Source organism: Scleropages formosus, chromosome 23, assembly GCF_900964775.1.
Source record: "Scleropages formosus chromosome 23, fSclFor1.1, whole genome shotgun sequence".
NCBI classification, from domain to species: domain Eukaryota; kingdom Metazoa; phylum Chordata; class Actinopteri; order Osteoglossiformes; family Osteoglossidae; genus Scleropages; species Scleropages formosus.
Genome location: NC_041828.1, coordinates 22,360,936 through 22,377,853, shown reverse-complemented (window position 1 = coordinate 22,377,853; position 16,918 = coordinate 22,360,936). Strand labels below are relative to the sequence as shown.

At 42.0% G+C, this 16,918-nt stretch overlaps 1 protein-coding gene across 1 annotated transcript; it reads right to left on the bottom strand.

Annotated features, from left to right (window-relative positions):
* Positions 1 to 626: 626 nt before the first annotated feature.
* mrpl3 (mitochondrial ribosomal protein L3) lies at positions 627 to 15,646 on the bottom strand. The gene is made up of 10 exons (XM_018741682.1): positions 15,448 to 15,646; positions 14,906 to 15,084; positions 13,544 to 13,635; positions 12,081 to 12,179; positions 6,529 to 6,628; positions 6,037 to 6,097; positions 3,857 to 3,968; positions 3,689 to 3,766; positions 3,493 to 3,570; positions 627 to 2,176 (listed from the first exon to the last, which is right to left on the bottom strand). Exons 1-10 carry the CDS (start codon positions 15,537 to 15,539, stop codon positions 2,027 to 2,029), a joined length of 1,041 nt encoding a protein of 346 aa, XP_018597198.1. The 5' UTR covers positions 15,540 to 15,646; the 3' UTR covers positions 627 to 2,026.
* Between the last annotated feature and the right edge of the window lie 1,272 nt (positions 15,647 to 16,918).

Genomic DNA, 16,918 nt, shown 5'->3' with positions numbered 1-16,918 from the left:
CGGCAGCCGGGTTGAAGGGCACGGCCTTTTAAAAGCAGCGAGGGGCTGCGGCCTGTGCTTTCGGATTCCAACCCTTTCATTAACCACTAAGCCACTCGTCATGCAAAATTGATGCAATGATTTATTTGGTGTATGAAGATAAAGGTCAGCTGTTGCGAGGCTCCTGAATGGGGTCATTCTGAGCACAACTTGGCGGGAGGGGTCACCTCCTGTTGCCCCTTTTACACCCCTTACTCTTGTGGTAGGTGGTCTACTTTGGTATCCCTAGGTTTACACAGGCTAACATTGATTTAAAATGTTTTATGAGAAAAGGCGAATAAGGTGTGTTTACATTTACATTTATTAATTTAGCAGAAGCTTTTGTCCAAAGCGACGTACATCTCAGCAAAAGTACAATTTATGCATTACATTGAGAGGAGACATAGTTGCAGACATGAAAGTCTCAAGCAAACCTAGTTTGTTCCCTACCACTTGCTACACCGAGGTTCATAAGACACAGACAAATCCCAATACCGACACTAATTTTTTTTTTATTAAATATTATAAGTGTGTTAAAATCTGCCAGAAATGTTAAGTGATCATCACAACTGCCACTCTGGCAGAACTTCTCTACAGATGCTTGTAGATGTACATGTGCAGCAGGCACCTAATGATCAACGCAGGCTTACGGATGCAGCATTCGAGAAGTGTTTGAATGGTCACGTACTCTGGTTTCACTGATGACACTAATACAGTATTGCTCCCCCTATGGACAGGAAGCAGACGCGGAATAATGGAAATGCCAAACGGAAGCAACATTCAGAAAGGCAGCATTTTAAGGTCTACCATCATCTGATAACATGACACAAAGCACAACACACTGTATATTCATTTAGCTTTTTTTCAGTGTGGGTGAATTAGATGTACTTTTACCTTGCTGCCAATTCTTAGAACTCAGACCTACAGAAAACATTGTTTTTCTCAAGTATGAAACACCTGCTATAGATTGTATTCATATGGTGTTTGTTTCTTCCAAAATCATACAGCAAAAAGAGTTAAGGAACTGGAGTTACTATAAAGCCACAAAGTTGTAGGTGTCAGTGCTTCTAAGCAAATCGCAGCTGCAGTCTCAAATGTGAAATTCAGCAACTGCAGACACTGGTGTGAATGGGTATGACAAATCTGTAGTTTAAGGGGATCCAATGGATTCTCGCCTGTCACAGCACATTCCTATTTACTTACCCTCAACCTTCAGCTGTGCATCTCACCATCTCACTGCATTTCCACCTTCTTAAAAATTTGCACGATAAAACAACATGTAGACAGAAAAACTTGCCTCAGCATGTATCCTCTGAAGCTCCTCCTGGCAATAGCACACAGCCGGAAGCTGTTGGTTTTGCTCTTCTTGGATCTCAATCCCACCTCTCCTGGCCTGTACGGAAGGCTCTGTCCAGCTCTGTACCGTGTTCATGATGACCCACCATGTCCCTCCACTGTCTCTCTCCCTACCATTGCAATGAATGATCTCCACAGAGACCAACATTTGTCAGATATGTACAGCATAATATTATTATTTACCTGTATAGAATAAAATCTCATTTATTGACTGGGTCAGAAAACAAGTCAGAATGAAGAAACTGTAACACCAGTCTGACCAGGTAGACTCTACATAATGAACAACTAATTACTAATATTCCATTTTTGATGCCTTTATTTGTTTTCCACAAATACTGAATAAATCAGCACAATCCACAACTAAGGGGCATCAATACACTTAAATAGAAAAAAAAAATTATGAAATTCTGAGGAAAAAGCATGGAATGAGGGGATCCTGCTTTGAGTCCGTGGGTTTGGTGAAGATGTGTTGTTGCACAGGTCTTCACAAAAACAGAACACAGTTTAGCGCCATACCTCAATCTAACCTGACCCTCAGGATGTTGCTTTAATCACTCCTTAAAAAAACCCTAGCATCTTCTTCCCCAAGGGGTCACCAAAGCTCCATGGGGAGGCACAAGGTCACCTCCTCTGAGAAAGGCAAAAATGGTTCCTACACCACGCTGATGGACTCATCCCCAAACCGGAACATGTCCTCATCGTACAGGTCCTCCGGGAGCTCCTCGTCCCCATCAGCAAAGTAGGTGGGAAATGGTGGCTGCTGATTCTTCTCACAGTGTGTGGGCAGGTTCGTATCTCTTACCTGGCGGGATCCCACAGTAACACACTTACACCTATGCACAAAACGCTGCTGGCAGTGGAAAAGTGAGACATACACTGAATTTGGAGGTGCTGCTATAAAGACCAAAATGCTATGCCCCGAGATGCTCCTCTGTGTCCTGAGGTTTTGAAACATTTCATCACACACAATACATATAGTAGAGACATACTGCACTGCATATTGCACTCAATTTAAGACCACTGGCACAAAAACAGAACAAAGTATGTAAAATATTGATTTAATGCCTTATATTTCAAGTTGGCATAATGCAAACATATTAGCTAATTTGTACCTAATAAAATTCTGGCCAAACTTTTTGAAAAATCAGAAAATTACAAAAAATGTATTCCTTCATTACAAAACACTTGGGGGACTTGCTGTTGGTGAACGAGGGGCTGGACATTTACTGTTCGCTCACAAGAGGGTCCTGTACACCACTGACAGCAGCTGCAGTACCACACCACACGCACACCTAGGGAAACAATACTCTCTCTCTCTCTCTCTCTCTCTCTCTCTCTCTCTCTCACACACACCTCTACAAAGACCATGCATGGAAATGTTGAAAACACTTTTTCTTTTTTCTTCAGCTTAACTCCTAACAATTAACTCAATTTGCCAGAAACTTGAACCCAAACAGCGTTTAAGTAAAAATGTTTAAACAAACATCACAGGTTTCAGACATACAAACAGTTGGTAACTGCAGCTCTGTCCCAAGTGGGCAAATTTCTTTATACACCACAGCTCACACCAGTAACCCCCAACGAAGGTCGCAGAATTGTTCATCCAGGGCAGCAAAACCAGTACACAAACCACACTATGAACCACATAGCCACAAACAGCACAAATTTCAGAAAAAAGGGGGGGGGAAGATATTTTCTCCTGAGCTCATCTATATTCCTCCATGTTGCTATATAAAGGAATACTGGGTATATGAGCACCTCTAACAACCGGCAGCCAAACCAAATTTACAAACAGTGCAGTAAATTGACCTCTGCCACCTTTACTAATCTTTCAGGAGGTCTCTTTTACATGAACCTTGGTGCTGCAGCTCCCCTACGAATTGTATGGACCACAAAGACTGTTCAAACCTTCCTCTCAAGCTGCTCCTGGGGTACCCAGGCCTTATGAAACTAAGAACATAGAGAACAATTAACATCCCAGCCAGGTGATTCTCCATGGAACCACATATCCTACATACCCAGAGGTTTGATTCAGCACCTTGTGGTAAAAGACTTTCCTTTGTGATCAAGGAAGCCTCTGATTGGTTACTACGGCCAACATGGGGCATGGGGACCTACCTTGACCAAGCAGTTGCGGTGCCCAGGCACAGAACCATGGACATAGAGGATGTTGTACTTGGTGTTGACTCTCCACACCTGGAAGGCAGGCAACACACATGAGGGCACATTATATCTCTTTCTGCTTCTGAACACAACACCCATCATTATAATGTTTAAAAATAAAATACAAATGAGGCCATAACTGGCAATCTACCTTTAAGCCAAAGGTGGTTCTGTAAATGTTCCCCATTTGACCTGGCATCTTCTTTCCTTTGAACACCTTGGCCGGATCCTACAAAAACATCAGTGCTATTATTGCCCTCGCAGTTGGCTTGAGGAGTTTTCGGCAGTGGAAGGACACACATCCAGTGGTGATACTCACCCCCCCAGGGCCTGATGCCCCTGGCCTCCTATGGGTCTTTGTCTGCCCATGTGATGCTGGCTGACCGCCAAAGCCGTACCTCTTCATGACTCCCTGGAATCCCTTTCCAATCCTAAAAAAAAAAAAAAAATGTGTGTTATTTTTTTAATTCAAATTTCTAATGTTATCTTCCACCCATTGCATTGAAATGAGGTCACACAAGGACACCACAAACAGAGCTTCACAGAAGAGCAAACCTGATCACCTCAGTGGTGCATGTTATCATAGCTGTTCTAATTGTACCTTTCCTACCTCTGTTTCCAGCAGCAGCTTAGCAGGGTGGTTAAGGGCCTGAGGAACTAGCTGAGGAAACAGAGCAGCTCTGAGGGACAATACTTCAATATAACCAAACAGCTGTGAGGGAAGTTAAGAGTGCGCTTGTTCTGGAGGGCACTGCGTGTGTGTTGATGTAAATGAACAGACAACAGCAAAGGTATGCATAAATACTCAGCAGTCAAACTAGTAACACAGACTGAAACATGCCATGGACAGCGACTCGGAACCACCAGGTCTAAGTGCTCTGATCTCATCAACGCAGAGTGGTGTGAGAGCATCTTCCAATGTGCTGAGGCCCTACACTCCACTAAAGGTAACGGCCCCTTCTGTACCGCAGCATTGGGCATCTCAGCTTCTCAGCAAAGGGGCTGAAGTCAATCAGGCCTTTGGACTCACTCAAGACACACAAATCATCATCAACAATATAAGAGGTCATCAAACTGGCTGGATAGTCTGAATGACCATCATTTGTGTGTTTCTTGGTTTTTAGGTTGAGTTTTTTTAAATTATAAAGTTAAATGATGGAAGCGAAATATCTGGTAGTTAAGGTGCAATTTTTGCAGCTGTTTTGTGTAATGACTGATGTTAATTTTATAAAAAAAAAAAGTCTTGTGTAATGGAAATTGTAATGACATTATGATAAAAAAGATTCTATTTTCCAATATGTGTGTGATTAGTTAGAACTTCACATTGACATTACACATATCACAACTAATTGGGGCAAAAAATAATTAGCTTCCAAGTAATGAGAATGTATTAAAATTCTTAAGTTGCTCAAGAAAACTTAAACTAACATTATTTACATTTTAATGAGGCAAAGCGTGATTAAAAGCCTCAGTCTGGAAAGACTTTTTCCCTCCATATTATAATCTTAGAGGGCCCATTTTCCCAAATCCTCCCTTCAGATATATGCAAAAACAAGCCACACAAGGTGGCAGCAGGTGGCAGAGTTATTAAGGAACTAATTCCCTAAAAACATGCAGTGCAGGTTTCAGTCTAGGTAGGGACCCCATGATGCACAATTACCTCATGATAAAATGCTTAATTGGAATTGATCAAGTTAAACAAGAAGCAGAATAAAATAAGTGGATTAGCATTTAAAAAATTCATTCAATACATAAATCAAACAATATATATCTCACAGAATTGGATTTAAGGGGTGCCTAGTCATGTAAGCAACCACTCTTTCTAATGTGTCACATATGTGATTGTTTAAAATCATTCTGACATTACACAGTAATTTTATTATATGTAAATTTTCATCTGCATGCAAATGTTCCGCAAAATATCCATTTGGCCACATATCCCACCACTAGAGAGAAAAATGTCTAAGGATCTTAAAGAGAGTGAGGAGGCTGATATCTTTTTTACTTCTGAAAATTCTTATTACAAAAAATATTACTGTGATGTATGGAACTGTCTGGTCATATGCATTATGAGGTATGTTGCAAACAGAAGGGTTCACCAGTACACAGCTCACACTCCCTCCTGGCTTCTGTGGACTCCGGTTTACACACTTAAACAGCAACCTGGTAGACACTGTTTACACAATAAAAGTTTAGTAATACAGAAATCCTTTGATTTACCTGCATTAGTTACAACAAATAAAAACACAGACTTTAAGACTTATTTTAATATTTGAATTAACTTTGAGCTGCTTAAAAATTAATATTAATTAATTTAAATAAAATGAAAATAAAATGCAGTGTCTCCACATAATCTTTAGGTTTTATTGTTAACCAATTCATCTCATAAACACGGGCACCAGGGCACTGCTGACAGCGATGCGTAGGATGTCTATCCCATGAGATGACCAAGGACACACAGCAGTCTAACTGTGCAGGTAAGAAACCAGAATCACTCACGTCTTGGCTGTGACATCGACGTACTGCCCCGGGCGGAAGTGTGCAGCGTAGAGCGGAGTCCCTGCAGCCAAGAGAAATCAGTTCTTCAGGGTAGGAGGAGATGGACACCAATAGCTCACGTTCCTTTCAATCACAACATCAAATTTGATGACAACAATGGGATTCCTGCCATCTCACCGTCAGCTTTTTATTGGCTATTTGAGCAAACATAAGAATTCTACAAATCTCTCCAAACAAGGCAACTGGCAAATAACACAAACTTCCAACAGTCTTGAGCTGCTGGGTAAAAGGAACAACTTCCCACAACTTCTCCATTTTTTTTTTAAAAAACATATTGTATATATTCCTTTAGCAGACTCTTTTCTCCAACTTTTTCCTCATTCTTACACTGTGAAACCCAGAAAGACTGCAACACAAACAGGGAAGAGCAAAAGCAGAGGGAAACAGCAATGAAGCATGGGAACAGGACTCGACTCAGATATCCAAAGTTACCTGGCTTGATAATCGCATTGTCTGTCACCTTGAACACTGAGAGTTTCTGCTTGGGGGGGACGCCGGCCGCCCGAAACATCTCCATCTGTTTCTCTGTCCTCTGCATGAAGGGAAAGGCCATGGCAAGTTCGAACCAGAAAGAGAAACAGCTGACGAAATACTTTATTAAATTTAAAAAAAATCACCTCAAGCCCCTCAACTGCAGTGAGGGTCACTGCTGATGTGGGGACACCACACCTGTGGGGTTACACAGCTCCACCATTCTCACAGTTTCAGAGCAGGACTGTTAAACACCCTGCTCAACTGTGTGCGTTTTACTGCAACCCCCCATTACCTGATAATACACCACTTGCTTAGGTACCTCAATAAATACAGAAAAAATTGTCTATATTTGCTTGTTTCTGAGCACAAAGTATAGGAGGATGTTGGGGTAAAGACCTGTACACACACAAAACTCAACTTCCCACCACCTGGCAATGCTTACTGCTGCCTCTCTGGTCACAATGGAGAGCAATCACAACTTGAGCTGAGTCCCCACTCCAGTTAGGTCGAAACACATACTAGCATGTGCGTGTCAATGCGGTCATCCGCAGTTCGGTTACATGCTCTCTACAGTCCACACGGCAATAAATTTTAACGTGAGGACAAAGTAAGTGGTGGGTTGGAGAAAAGGAGCACCCAGGGTGTGCTTTACTAAGTAAAGACAAGGCAAGAGCCGCTAATCCAGGACGACCCACACTGTAGCCCGATAAAACACAGAGCATGCAGATTCGCTTTGTCAAGAAAACAAGAGTATGCAGCCAAATCAACAGTTATAGTTGTAACCTCCCACTGCGTCTGAGTTTTAGGTGAAAGTCGAAATAAAACAACTGTAGGTGACAAACAAGAGTCATGACTTGTTTCAGATACTCTCCTGAAAGCAAAAATTTGTCCTCAATGCACCCATGTTCTTATCGAGACCATCTCCTTCATGCTTACAGTAGCAAAAGGGGCCATATGTCAGAGCTCTGAAGACACTTATCTTCACCATGGAGAAGCACAGTATTAGCTAACAAAGCTTTTGGATTTAACTCTTCAGAAAATTCATCACTGAGACTGTATTAGAGTGGTGCTTGAATGTTTGTGAACCCTTTCGAATTTTCTCTATTTCTGTATAAATATGAGCTAAAAAACACACACACAGTCCGAAACTGCCTGTCCCAAGTAGGGTTGCGGCAAATCAGGACCCAACCCGGCAACACAGCGCACAAGGCTGGAGGGGGAGGGGACACACCCAAGACGGGACACCAGTCCGTCACAAGGCACCACAAAGCAGGACTCGAACCCCAGATCCACCACAGAGCAGGCCCTGGCCGAACCCGCTGTGCCACCATGCCCCAACATGACCTAAAACATGTTCAGCTTTTCACACGAGTCCTAAATCTTGACAAAAAGAACCTAATTAAACATTGTACTTGTTAATTTATTTATTGAGAAATCCAATGTTGCATATCTGTATGTGGCAAAAATACAGCCAAGTCCGTAAGTATTTGAGCAGCAACAAAATTTATCATTTTGGCTCTATACGTCACAAGAATGGATCTGACGTGAAACAACCAAGATGTATCTTAAGCGTAGACTTTCTGCTTTAAACTGAGCATATTTACCTCCAAATTGGGAGAATGATGTAAGTATTACAGCACTTAATGTATGCAGTGCCCCTTTTTAAGACACCAAAAGTATTTGGACAACTGGCTGCTCAGCTGTTTCCATGCCCAGATGTGCTCCCTATTTATTTCATGTGCAAGTAAGCAGATAAAAGGTCTACAGTTGATTTCAAATGTGGCATTTACATTTGGAATCCATTGTTGTTAATGCTCAATACGGAGTTAAAAGAGCTGTCACTGCCAGTGATACAAGCCATCATTACGATGAAAAATCAAAACAAACCGATCAGAGAGACAGCAAAAACATTAGGTGTGGCCAAATCAACTATTTGGTACATTCTTAAGAAAGAATGCACTAGTGAGCTCAGGAACACCAAAAGGCTCAGGAGGTTATAGATGATAAGTGTTGTGGATGACAGAATAATTCTTTCCCTGGTGAAGAAAAACCCCTTCACAACAGTTGGCCAGATCAAGAACACCCTCCAGGAGGCAGATTTATCTGTGTCAAAGTCAACAATCACAAGACTTCACCAGAATAAACAGAGGTTTTACCACCATATGTAAAAAGTTTGTAAGCCTCAAAAACAGGATGACCAGATTTGAGTTTGCCAAAAACATCTTAAAAGCCTCAAAAGTTTTGGAATAACATCCTATGGACAATGAGACAAAGATCAACTTGTACCTGAAAGATGGGAAAAGAAGAGTGTAGAGAGAGGAAGGAACTGCTCATGATCTGAAGCATACCACCTCATCTGTGAAGCACGGTGGAGGTAGTGTTATGGTGTGGGCATGTATGGCTGGTAGTGAAACTGGTCCCCTTGTATTTATTGATGATATGACTGCTAACAAAATCAGAAAGATGAATTCTGAAGTGTACAGGGCTACATTATCTGCTAAGATTCAGTCAAATGTTTCAACTCATTGGATGGGGCTTCAGAGTGCAGATGGACAATAACCTGTAGCATATTGTGAAAGCAACCCAAGACTTTAAGGCAAAGAAATGAAATGTTCTGCAATGGCCAAGTCAATAATCTGACCTGAATCCAAATGAACAAGCATTTCACAGGAACTGAAGACTGCTGGAGTGAAGGCTGGCCAGAGCATCGCCAGGGAAGAAACTCAGCGTCTAGTGATGTCTATATGTTCCAAACTTCAGGCAGTCATTGACTGCAAAGTACTTGTAACCCAGTATTAAAAATGACAATTTAATTTATGATTATGTCCGCTTGTCTAATTACCTTTGAGCCCCTAAAACTGGGGGGGCTATATATAAAAATGGTTGCGCTTCCTACATGGTTCATACTATATTTTTGACAAAACTCTTAAAACTCAAAGTCTACACTTAAAATACATCTTGATTAGTCCATTTCAAATCCACTGTGGTGGCATACAGAGTCAAAATGATAAAAATTGTGCCACAGTCCAAATACTTATGGACCTAACTGTATGTGAACCTCTAGGATTACCAGGTTACAAAACCATTTCTAAAGAATTTGGTCTCCACCAGTCCAGTCACGCATCACAAACAACAATGGTGTGCATTGCAGTATTGCAAGGAGACAGCCACTACTCTCCAAAAAGAACATTGCTTCCGGTCTACAGTTTTCTAAAGACACATGGACAGGACAGAAGGTTACTGGAAGAATGTTCTGTGGATGGATGAGACCAAAATAGAAATTTTTGACTTAAATGAGAAGCATTATGTTTGGTAAAAGGCAAATGCTCCATTCCAGCATAAGAACCTTATCCCATCTCTGAAACATGGCGGTGACAGTATTATGGTTGGGCCTGCTTTGCTGCCTTTGGACCAGGATCACTTGTCATCATTCATGAAGCTATGAATTCTGAACTGTACCAGCAAATTCTACAGGAAAATGTCAGGGTACCCCGAACTGAAATGCAGCAAGACAACAACCCTAAATACACAAGTCGTTATACCAAAGAATTGTTAAAACAGAAGAAAGTTAACGTTTTGGAATGGCTGAGTCAAAGTCCTGACCTTAACAGAGATGTGAGGAAGGACCTGCAGCAGGCAGTTCATGCGAGGAAGCCCACCAACATCCCTGAGCTAAAGCTGTTCTGTAATGAGGAATGGGCTGAAATTCCTCCAAGCCAATGTGCAGGACTGATCAACAGGTACCAGAAACGTTTAGCTGCAGTTATAGCTGCACAAGGGGGTTACACCAGTTACTGAAAGCAAAGGTTTACATAGATCTGTAACACTAGATAATTTTCTCAATAAATAAATAAATAAGTATAATGTTTTGTCTTCTTGTTTTAGTTGGGTTCTTTTCATCTAGTTTTAGGTCTTGTATGAAAATCTGATCATGCTTTAGGTGATATTTATGCAGAAAGAGAAAATTCTAAAGCTGGGGTGGGCAATAATTTTCAGCATCGGGGCGAACACATGCAGATATTGTACATCTTGTGAGCTCTGTCATCCAAAATATTATATTCTACATAGCACATAAATTTCCACTTAGAAAAACATGTCAGACAGAATCTGGTTACTTAGTTTACTGCACAAATATGTGAAAGGTACTTCAGTTTTTCAGTAACCCTGTTTTGCCATTTTACAGAACTCTCTCAGGGAAATACATTTTCTGAACAAAAACAATAAGAACACATCTGTAGAAGTTTAGAGATACAATTATATTTACATTTATTCATTTAGCAGATGCTTTTCTCCAAAGCAACATAGGTCTTAGAGAAATACAATTTGTGCATTACATTAGGAGAAAGAGAGACAGTTGCAGATATCCCTTACCCCTCCTCAGTTATCAGTTACTTGACTTGAACAAGTGTACTACTAAACATGCTTTCAGTGACAACTACCCATCTCATTGAGAGGAATAAAGTCTCTGATGAGCTTGGGCAAGTGCATTAAAATCAGGTGTCATTTGTGACGTAGCTATGCATAACATAGCTGACATGTTCATCTGTAAGAGAGGATCTGTAGTACTCTAGTTACTACCTGGTTAAGTTTTAGTATTGACTTACAAAGCACCTCCTGATGAATAATGCAATGCAAAAATATTAATTTATGATCTAGATTAATTTCAGACACTTTATCCTGCATCCTATTCAACAGACCCATATTTTTCCTGTCAAATTCAGACTTCCATCAGTTGTAACAGCAGCTAACTTTCCATTTTAATCCTAAATGTTGTATGCATGACAGAACTGCTGTGGATATGTCTCTCCCAGTCGTCATGCCTTTCAGTGGTTGCACAGAGGCGAGTTCCTCAGTTATTCAAAGTCTTGCATTATCCCGTGTATAAAGACGAGAAGCAGGGCTATGTCACGCACATCACAACTTTCATTTGTCCAGGGCCAAGGAGCAGTAAGTGAAACTGTCCGAACTGCTTTTCAGTTGCTGCTCCACGTTTGCCGCTATTTCTTTAACCTACCTCGTTACAGTCAGTCTCGAAAGCGATATTTTTTTCAAACTACTCCTTCTTGTCTGGGCAGACTATTGTTGTTAAATATTCTGCACTCCAAAACAACCTTTCTCTTTTTGCTACTCATTTTGTAAGATGCAGGACTCAGCAGGCTAGCACCCTAGCTATTGGTCTTTCTTGCATGCGTGAATGTCATAGAAGTGCAGTGGTATAATTAAACAACGCTTTTAGTAGCACAATCGCACGTGCTTACATTGTGTACATGTACATTTCAACACAAAAGTCACATAATTAATTTTAGGGAGAAACTAGTTCATAAAATTTCATAACATTATTTAAGATTTCAATAATAAAACCAGTAAAAGAAACTTCTTTGACCTTGTGGGCCAAATGGGACTTTTCACTGGGCCGGATACAGCCCGGCGACCACGTCATGCCCACGTCTGTTCTAAAGGGTTAACAAACTTTCAAGCAGCATTGTATGCTATACCCTCTGTGTACTTACATAGAACGGAGAGACATTTTTTGCCCCCACTACGAGAGCTGCGGTCTTGCTTTTATATTCTTCTTTGGAAATGTACTGAATGACATGACAGTCCTGCACCTACCAAACAAAAACATGAGCACATAGCGGGGTTAAATTTTTCCATGAAACAATCCTGTCAACCCAGAATTCCAATTAAACTGGCTCCTTGAATTATGAATGATCAAGTTGCAAAAGTTTGATAATATAAATATTAACTAGTTTGTCAATTTCTGGTTGTATTTTCTTTGTTTCGAAAAATGTGTTTGTCTAGAACAAAGGGATAGGTGACAGTGAAGAACACCCAACCAGAATAGGAATGTGGGGCTATATAATCTTACTTCCAGTGTTTAAACCTCACATATTGTGTTCCTGAGTGTTGCCAATCAATAACTAGATGAGGAACACACACACACACACACACACACACGCACATTTTCAGAACCGCTCGTCCCATACGGGGTCACGGAGCCAACCCGGTAACACAGGGCGTAAGGCCGGAGGGGGAGGGGACACACCCAGAACAGGACATGAGTTCATCGCAAGGCACCCCAAGCGGGACTCGAACCCCAGACCCACCGGAGAGCAGGACTGCGGTCCAACCCACTGCGCCACTGCACCCCCAGATGAGGAACAGTATACATGATTATGGGATGAAATAAGCTGGAATCAATTAATAGGAATTTGTGGAGACTTTTTTCCAGAATTTTAATTTTAAATGTAATGTAGCTTTAAGATAATAAAATGATAAAAATTTAAAATATTTACTGCAGCTATATCAGATTTTTACTGAATCGAACCACTGAAGACATACATCTCTACAATTAGTTTTATTCTGTATATAAAGGAAACTGAAAGTGGCTAGATGCTGATGAATACGGTTGGGAAGTCTATAATTTTTATTTTCAGCAATTTTAAAGTGGGTAATTTGACCTCCTAATAACAGGAATTTGTCTGTTATAAGGAGGTCAAATTACAAACTGACAGTGATTTTACTGAGTAAATAACATTTATTCATTTAGCAGATGTTTTTCTCCCCTGTTAAGTGAAGAATGGGTTTCTTTCTGAGGGTAAAATGAAGACAGCTGGGGCAGCAGATGGCATAGTGGTTAAAGCTGCCATCCTGCACTCACAGGATCCCAATTTGAATCCCACATCTTGCTGTAGTACCTTAAGCAAAATCAGTACAGTAAAAAATTACCTTAGTCTATAAGTGGATAAAAAGGTGAAACCCTTATGAAAAAAGGGTGTATGTTTTCATAGTGTATGGCAGTGGCTTTTCGTTACACATGTCCCTATTATATGAGGCCTGAGTGTAAATTCATGTTAATAAAGACAGCACATTATGCACAGGTGTCCATGAAATGTAAGCATTGCTTTGCCTGACTGGACATAAAAGCCACCTGCGCCAATCAGACACCCCCTTTTTACTGAGGCATGCTCACCTGCAGCATGGTCACCACGTGTCTCTCCCCATCCTTGGTCCACACGGGCATCATGCCCAGCTTCACACCCACTAAACCTACCCGTCGGCTCCCTGAAGGGTAAAAAAAAAAAAAAGCACAAATCATACTCTACAACATGGACATGTCATTTGGACTCCACTGAAAAATGCTGTAAGACAGAGGTTTTAAAGCAAGTTTGGCAGCTGGTGCTCATCCGCAGAACACGATTTTCTTCCCCACCCAAACTTTAACACAGTTTTGCATAAGATTCTCCCTTTCTGTAACTTTGGCTAAACTGTAAGAACCAGGAGAATGGAAAAATGCCACTTGCAATGCACAGACACAGAGATAGTGGGAAGGCTAAACTATCACCTGAAGGCTGTTAGGTCAAGTCTCAATACTGTGGCAATACTCCAGAATGTTCCATTCAAATATACACTTACTTGAAGGAGTTCAAGTGGAAGCTGCTCAGGATGAAAAACTCAGCTATGTTAGAACATTTCCACATTGGAGAAAACATTTAATTTTCTATTTCTATAGGTAGCTATATGAAAAATGAGTACAGCATAATGGTGGTATCAGACAAAGAGATTGTGCTAATCCTGTGTTTGTATCTACGTATAAATGTAATTCGACACATTGCTCTTCACTGTCCTAAGCTTGGGGGGGGGGGGTGTTGCAGCGGGCTTGGCCAGGTCCTGCGCTCTGGTGGGTCTGGAGTTCGAGTCCTGCTTGGGGTGCCTCGCGATGAACTCATGTCCTGTTCTGGGTGTGTCCCCTCCGCCTCCAACTTTGCGTCCTGTGTTGCCGGGTTAGGCCCCGGTTCGCTGCAACTCCGCTCGGGACAAGCAGTTTCAGTCAGTGTGTGTGTGTTTGCACGTCAGTTTTAAGAAGAGCATCTCCTTAGTGAATAAATGAAAATCTGTTGTTGATACAGTTTTGTTACTGTGAGTTGCATGCAGCTTTGGAGGACAGTGCTCAAAACACTGAGAGAAGCCCTATAATGTATAGAAAAAAACAAATGAAAGCTCTACAAAGACTCCCATCACTGTTTGGGCTATACAGAGCTGACTTTGCACTTTTGTTAATTATGTAAAATAATACATTACTGTCTTTTTTTTTGCACTCTTCAGTGCTGATACTTTATTCCTGTGTTGATCTAGTTTTCTTTCTGTCACTACATGCACGTTTTGCCAATAATTGCAGGTATGTGGCTGTGACCCTTTGCAATTTCCTCCCTGGGATCAAAAAGTATATTTGTCCATTTGTCTTGATGAACAAATGTGAATGCATTTGAAGAAAGAGCATCATCCACCTGCAGGTTGAACAGGAGGCCCCATGTGAACGCACGCACGCACGCACCGGGTTCCCACTCGTGCCGCGGCCAGGGCTCATCTTTCAGGGGGTTTATTTTGCTCGCCGTCAGGCGGTTGTACTCCTCAGGCACTTGTTGCTTCAGGAAGTCTACATTCTCCTGCGACAGGTGCTCATCCCACCAGGTGGCAGTCCGGAGGTTCCGCAGGGCTTGCACAGGTGGGCAACTGGCAAGACAGAGACACTGGTCTGTACAGTATGAAACGTGTTCACTCTCACACACAGTACTCAGGAGCTCACGAGGTCGTAGTTATTTTTACTGCCGCTGTGTTATGACACAGACTATGTCAATGATTATGTTTAAATCTAACGGAGAACCTCAACTTGAGTGTGTCGAGAACAAAATAAATTACTTCTACCGCCCACAGCGCAAGCAGCGACACTTTCATTCATTGCTGTAACATACTCTGATTGAATTAGTACAGAACTAGCGATGCCACGCCGTCTCGTCTGGCCCGGGCCGTATGCCGTGCGCCACTCGAGTCGACGTGCACGCGGCGGGATTGATGGAGCGCGCGCCCCCGTTATACCTGTCCGGCCGTATCAATGGTGGACATAGCAGGCGGGACGCGCCAGACACGGGCTCTGCTAGTCGGAGGAGCCGGCAACACAGCAGCGCCATAGCGGCCGTTTCCGTAAAAGTCACCGCTGTCGTGACTTTCTCGGTGCCAGACTCATGGGCACGCTCACGCGGCCCCTTTCCGTAACGTCATCACTTCACTTCCGGTCCGTGTGCTAAATTCTTCCCTAGCCCCTGGAGTCCGTCCGCGCTCTAGTTCCTGCTGTCAGACTCGCGGAGTGCGATGATGACGTGACGGACGAGGCGTGACTAGAAGGCTCCCGCGTGCCCCACTATTTGGGAATAACTGCACTATATGGGACAAGCAATTCAGAAAATGTGTGCGCGCGCGCGCACGCCCTATAAGGCAGCGCTCCAGCTGGGTTCTATGGGCTCGGGTTCCAAAGCGACGCTGGTGTCTGATTTGCATACTAGTTGTTGGGTTTCCGCTCACTCACTGTTCGAAGTGATACGTGTGTTTTTGCACTTTTTTCTTTAAGTTTAACAGCAGAGTGTGTATGGTCAAGTTGTCAGTCCTTCTACAGAAGTTGTATACATACACACACAACCACTCAAGTTTTAGAACACCTCCATTTTTCCAGTTTTTGTTGAAATTTACAGTTTCTCCTTGTACTCTGAAATTAATGATGTAACAAATAAAAAATTGGACATAAGTCATGCAATCATTGTTTATGAAAATTTAATCTAATTTTGTTTACTTAAAAGTAGCCCCCTTTTGCAGGTATAACAGCCGAACACACTCGTGGCATTCTTTCTGCAACGGAATTTTCCATCCTTTCCACCTACTCAATGGCGTACCAAAACCCTGTGTGATGAACCAAAGACTTCAGATTTTGATTCATCAGTCCATAAGACCTTCTTCCAGTCTTCAGTAGTCCACTGGCAGTGCTTCATGGCCGAGGCAAGCCTCTTTTTCTCATTTTGCCATTTTAACAATGCTTTCTTGCTGCTACTCAACCTGTCAAACTTGCAATTTGAAGTCTTCTCTTCACAGTTGAAACTGAGACTTGCTTACTTCGACCAGTGTTAAGCTGTGCTTGAAGTTGTTGTTCTGTGAGTCGCCTATCACACAAGCTCTTGACTTTCAGAAACTTGTCTTCTGATTCTGTTTTGGGTCTACCAGACCTCTTCCCATCAGTATTTCCTCCAGTTTCCAAGTGCCTTTAGAAGGTGTAGGAAACTCTACTCACTGACACCTTGGCTTTCTTTGCAAGTTCTCTAAAGGAAAGACCCACACTTTTAAGGGTTATAATGGTCTGTCTGTATTAATTGCCTTTTTCCTCACCATTATGAGCACAATCTACTTCTTCCTGCACTACAATAAGTGTTCAACTAATGCTTAAGAAAGTGTAGTAACATAGTCTCTTCCAACACTGCTTTTATACAGACAGAGGGTTTGTAAGTAATCAGCAAAAGTTGGG

What these genes read in the sequence shown, in the direction of transcription:
- mrpl3 (XM_018741682.1), bottom strand. Translation starts at nt 15,539, where the DNA reads ATGGCGCTGCTGTGTTGCCGGCTCCTCCGACTAGCAGAGCCCGTGTCT. An exon ending in GCGGCACGAGTGGGAACCCG is followed by an intron (nt 13,636 to 14,905) that starts GTGCGTGCGTGC and finishes TTTACCCTTCAG; the next exon opens with GGAGCCGACGGGTAGGTTTA. An exon ending in AAAATGTCTCTCCGTTCTAT is followed by an intron (nt 6,629 to 12,080) that starts GTAAGTACACAG and finishes CCCTTCATGCAG; the next exon opens with AGGACAGAGAAACAGATGGA.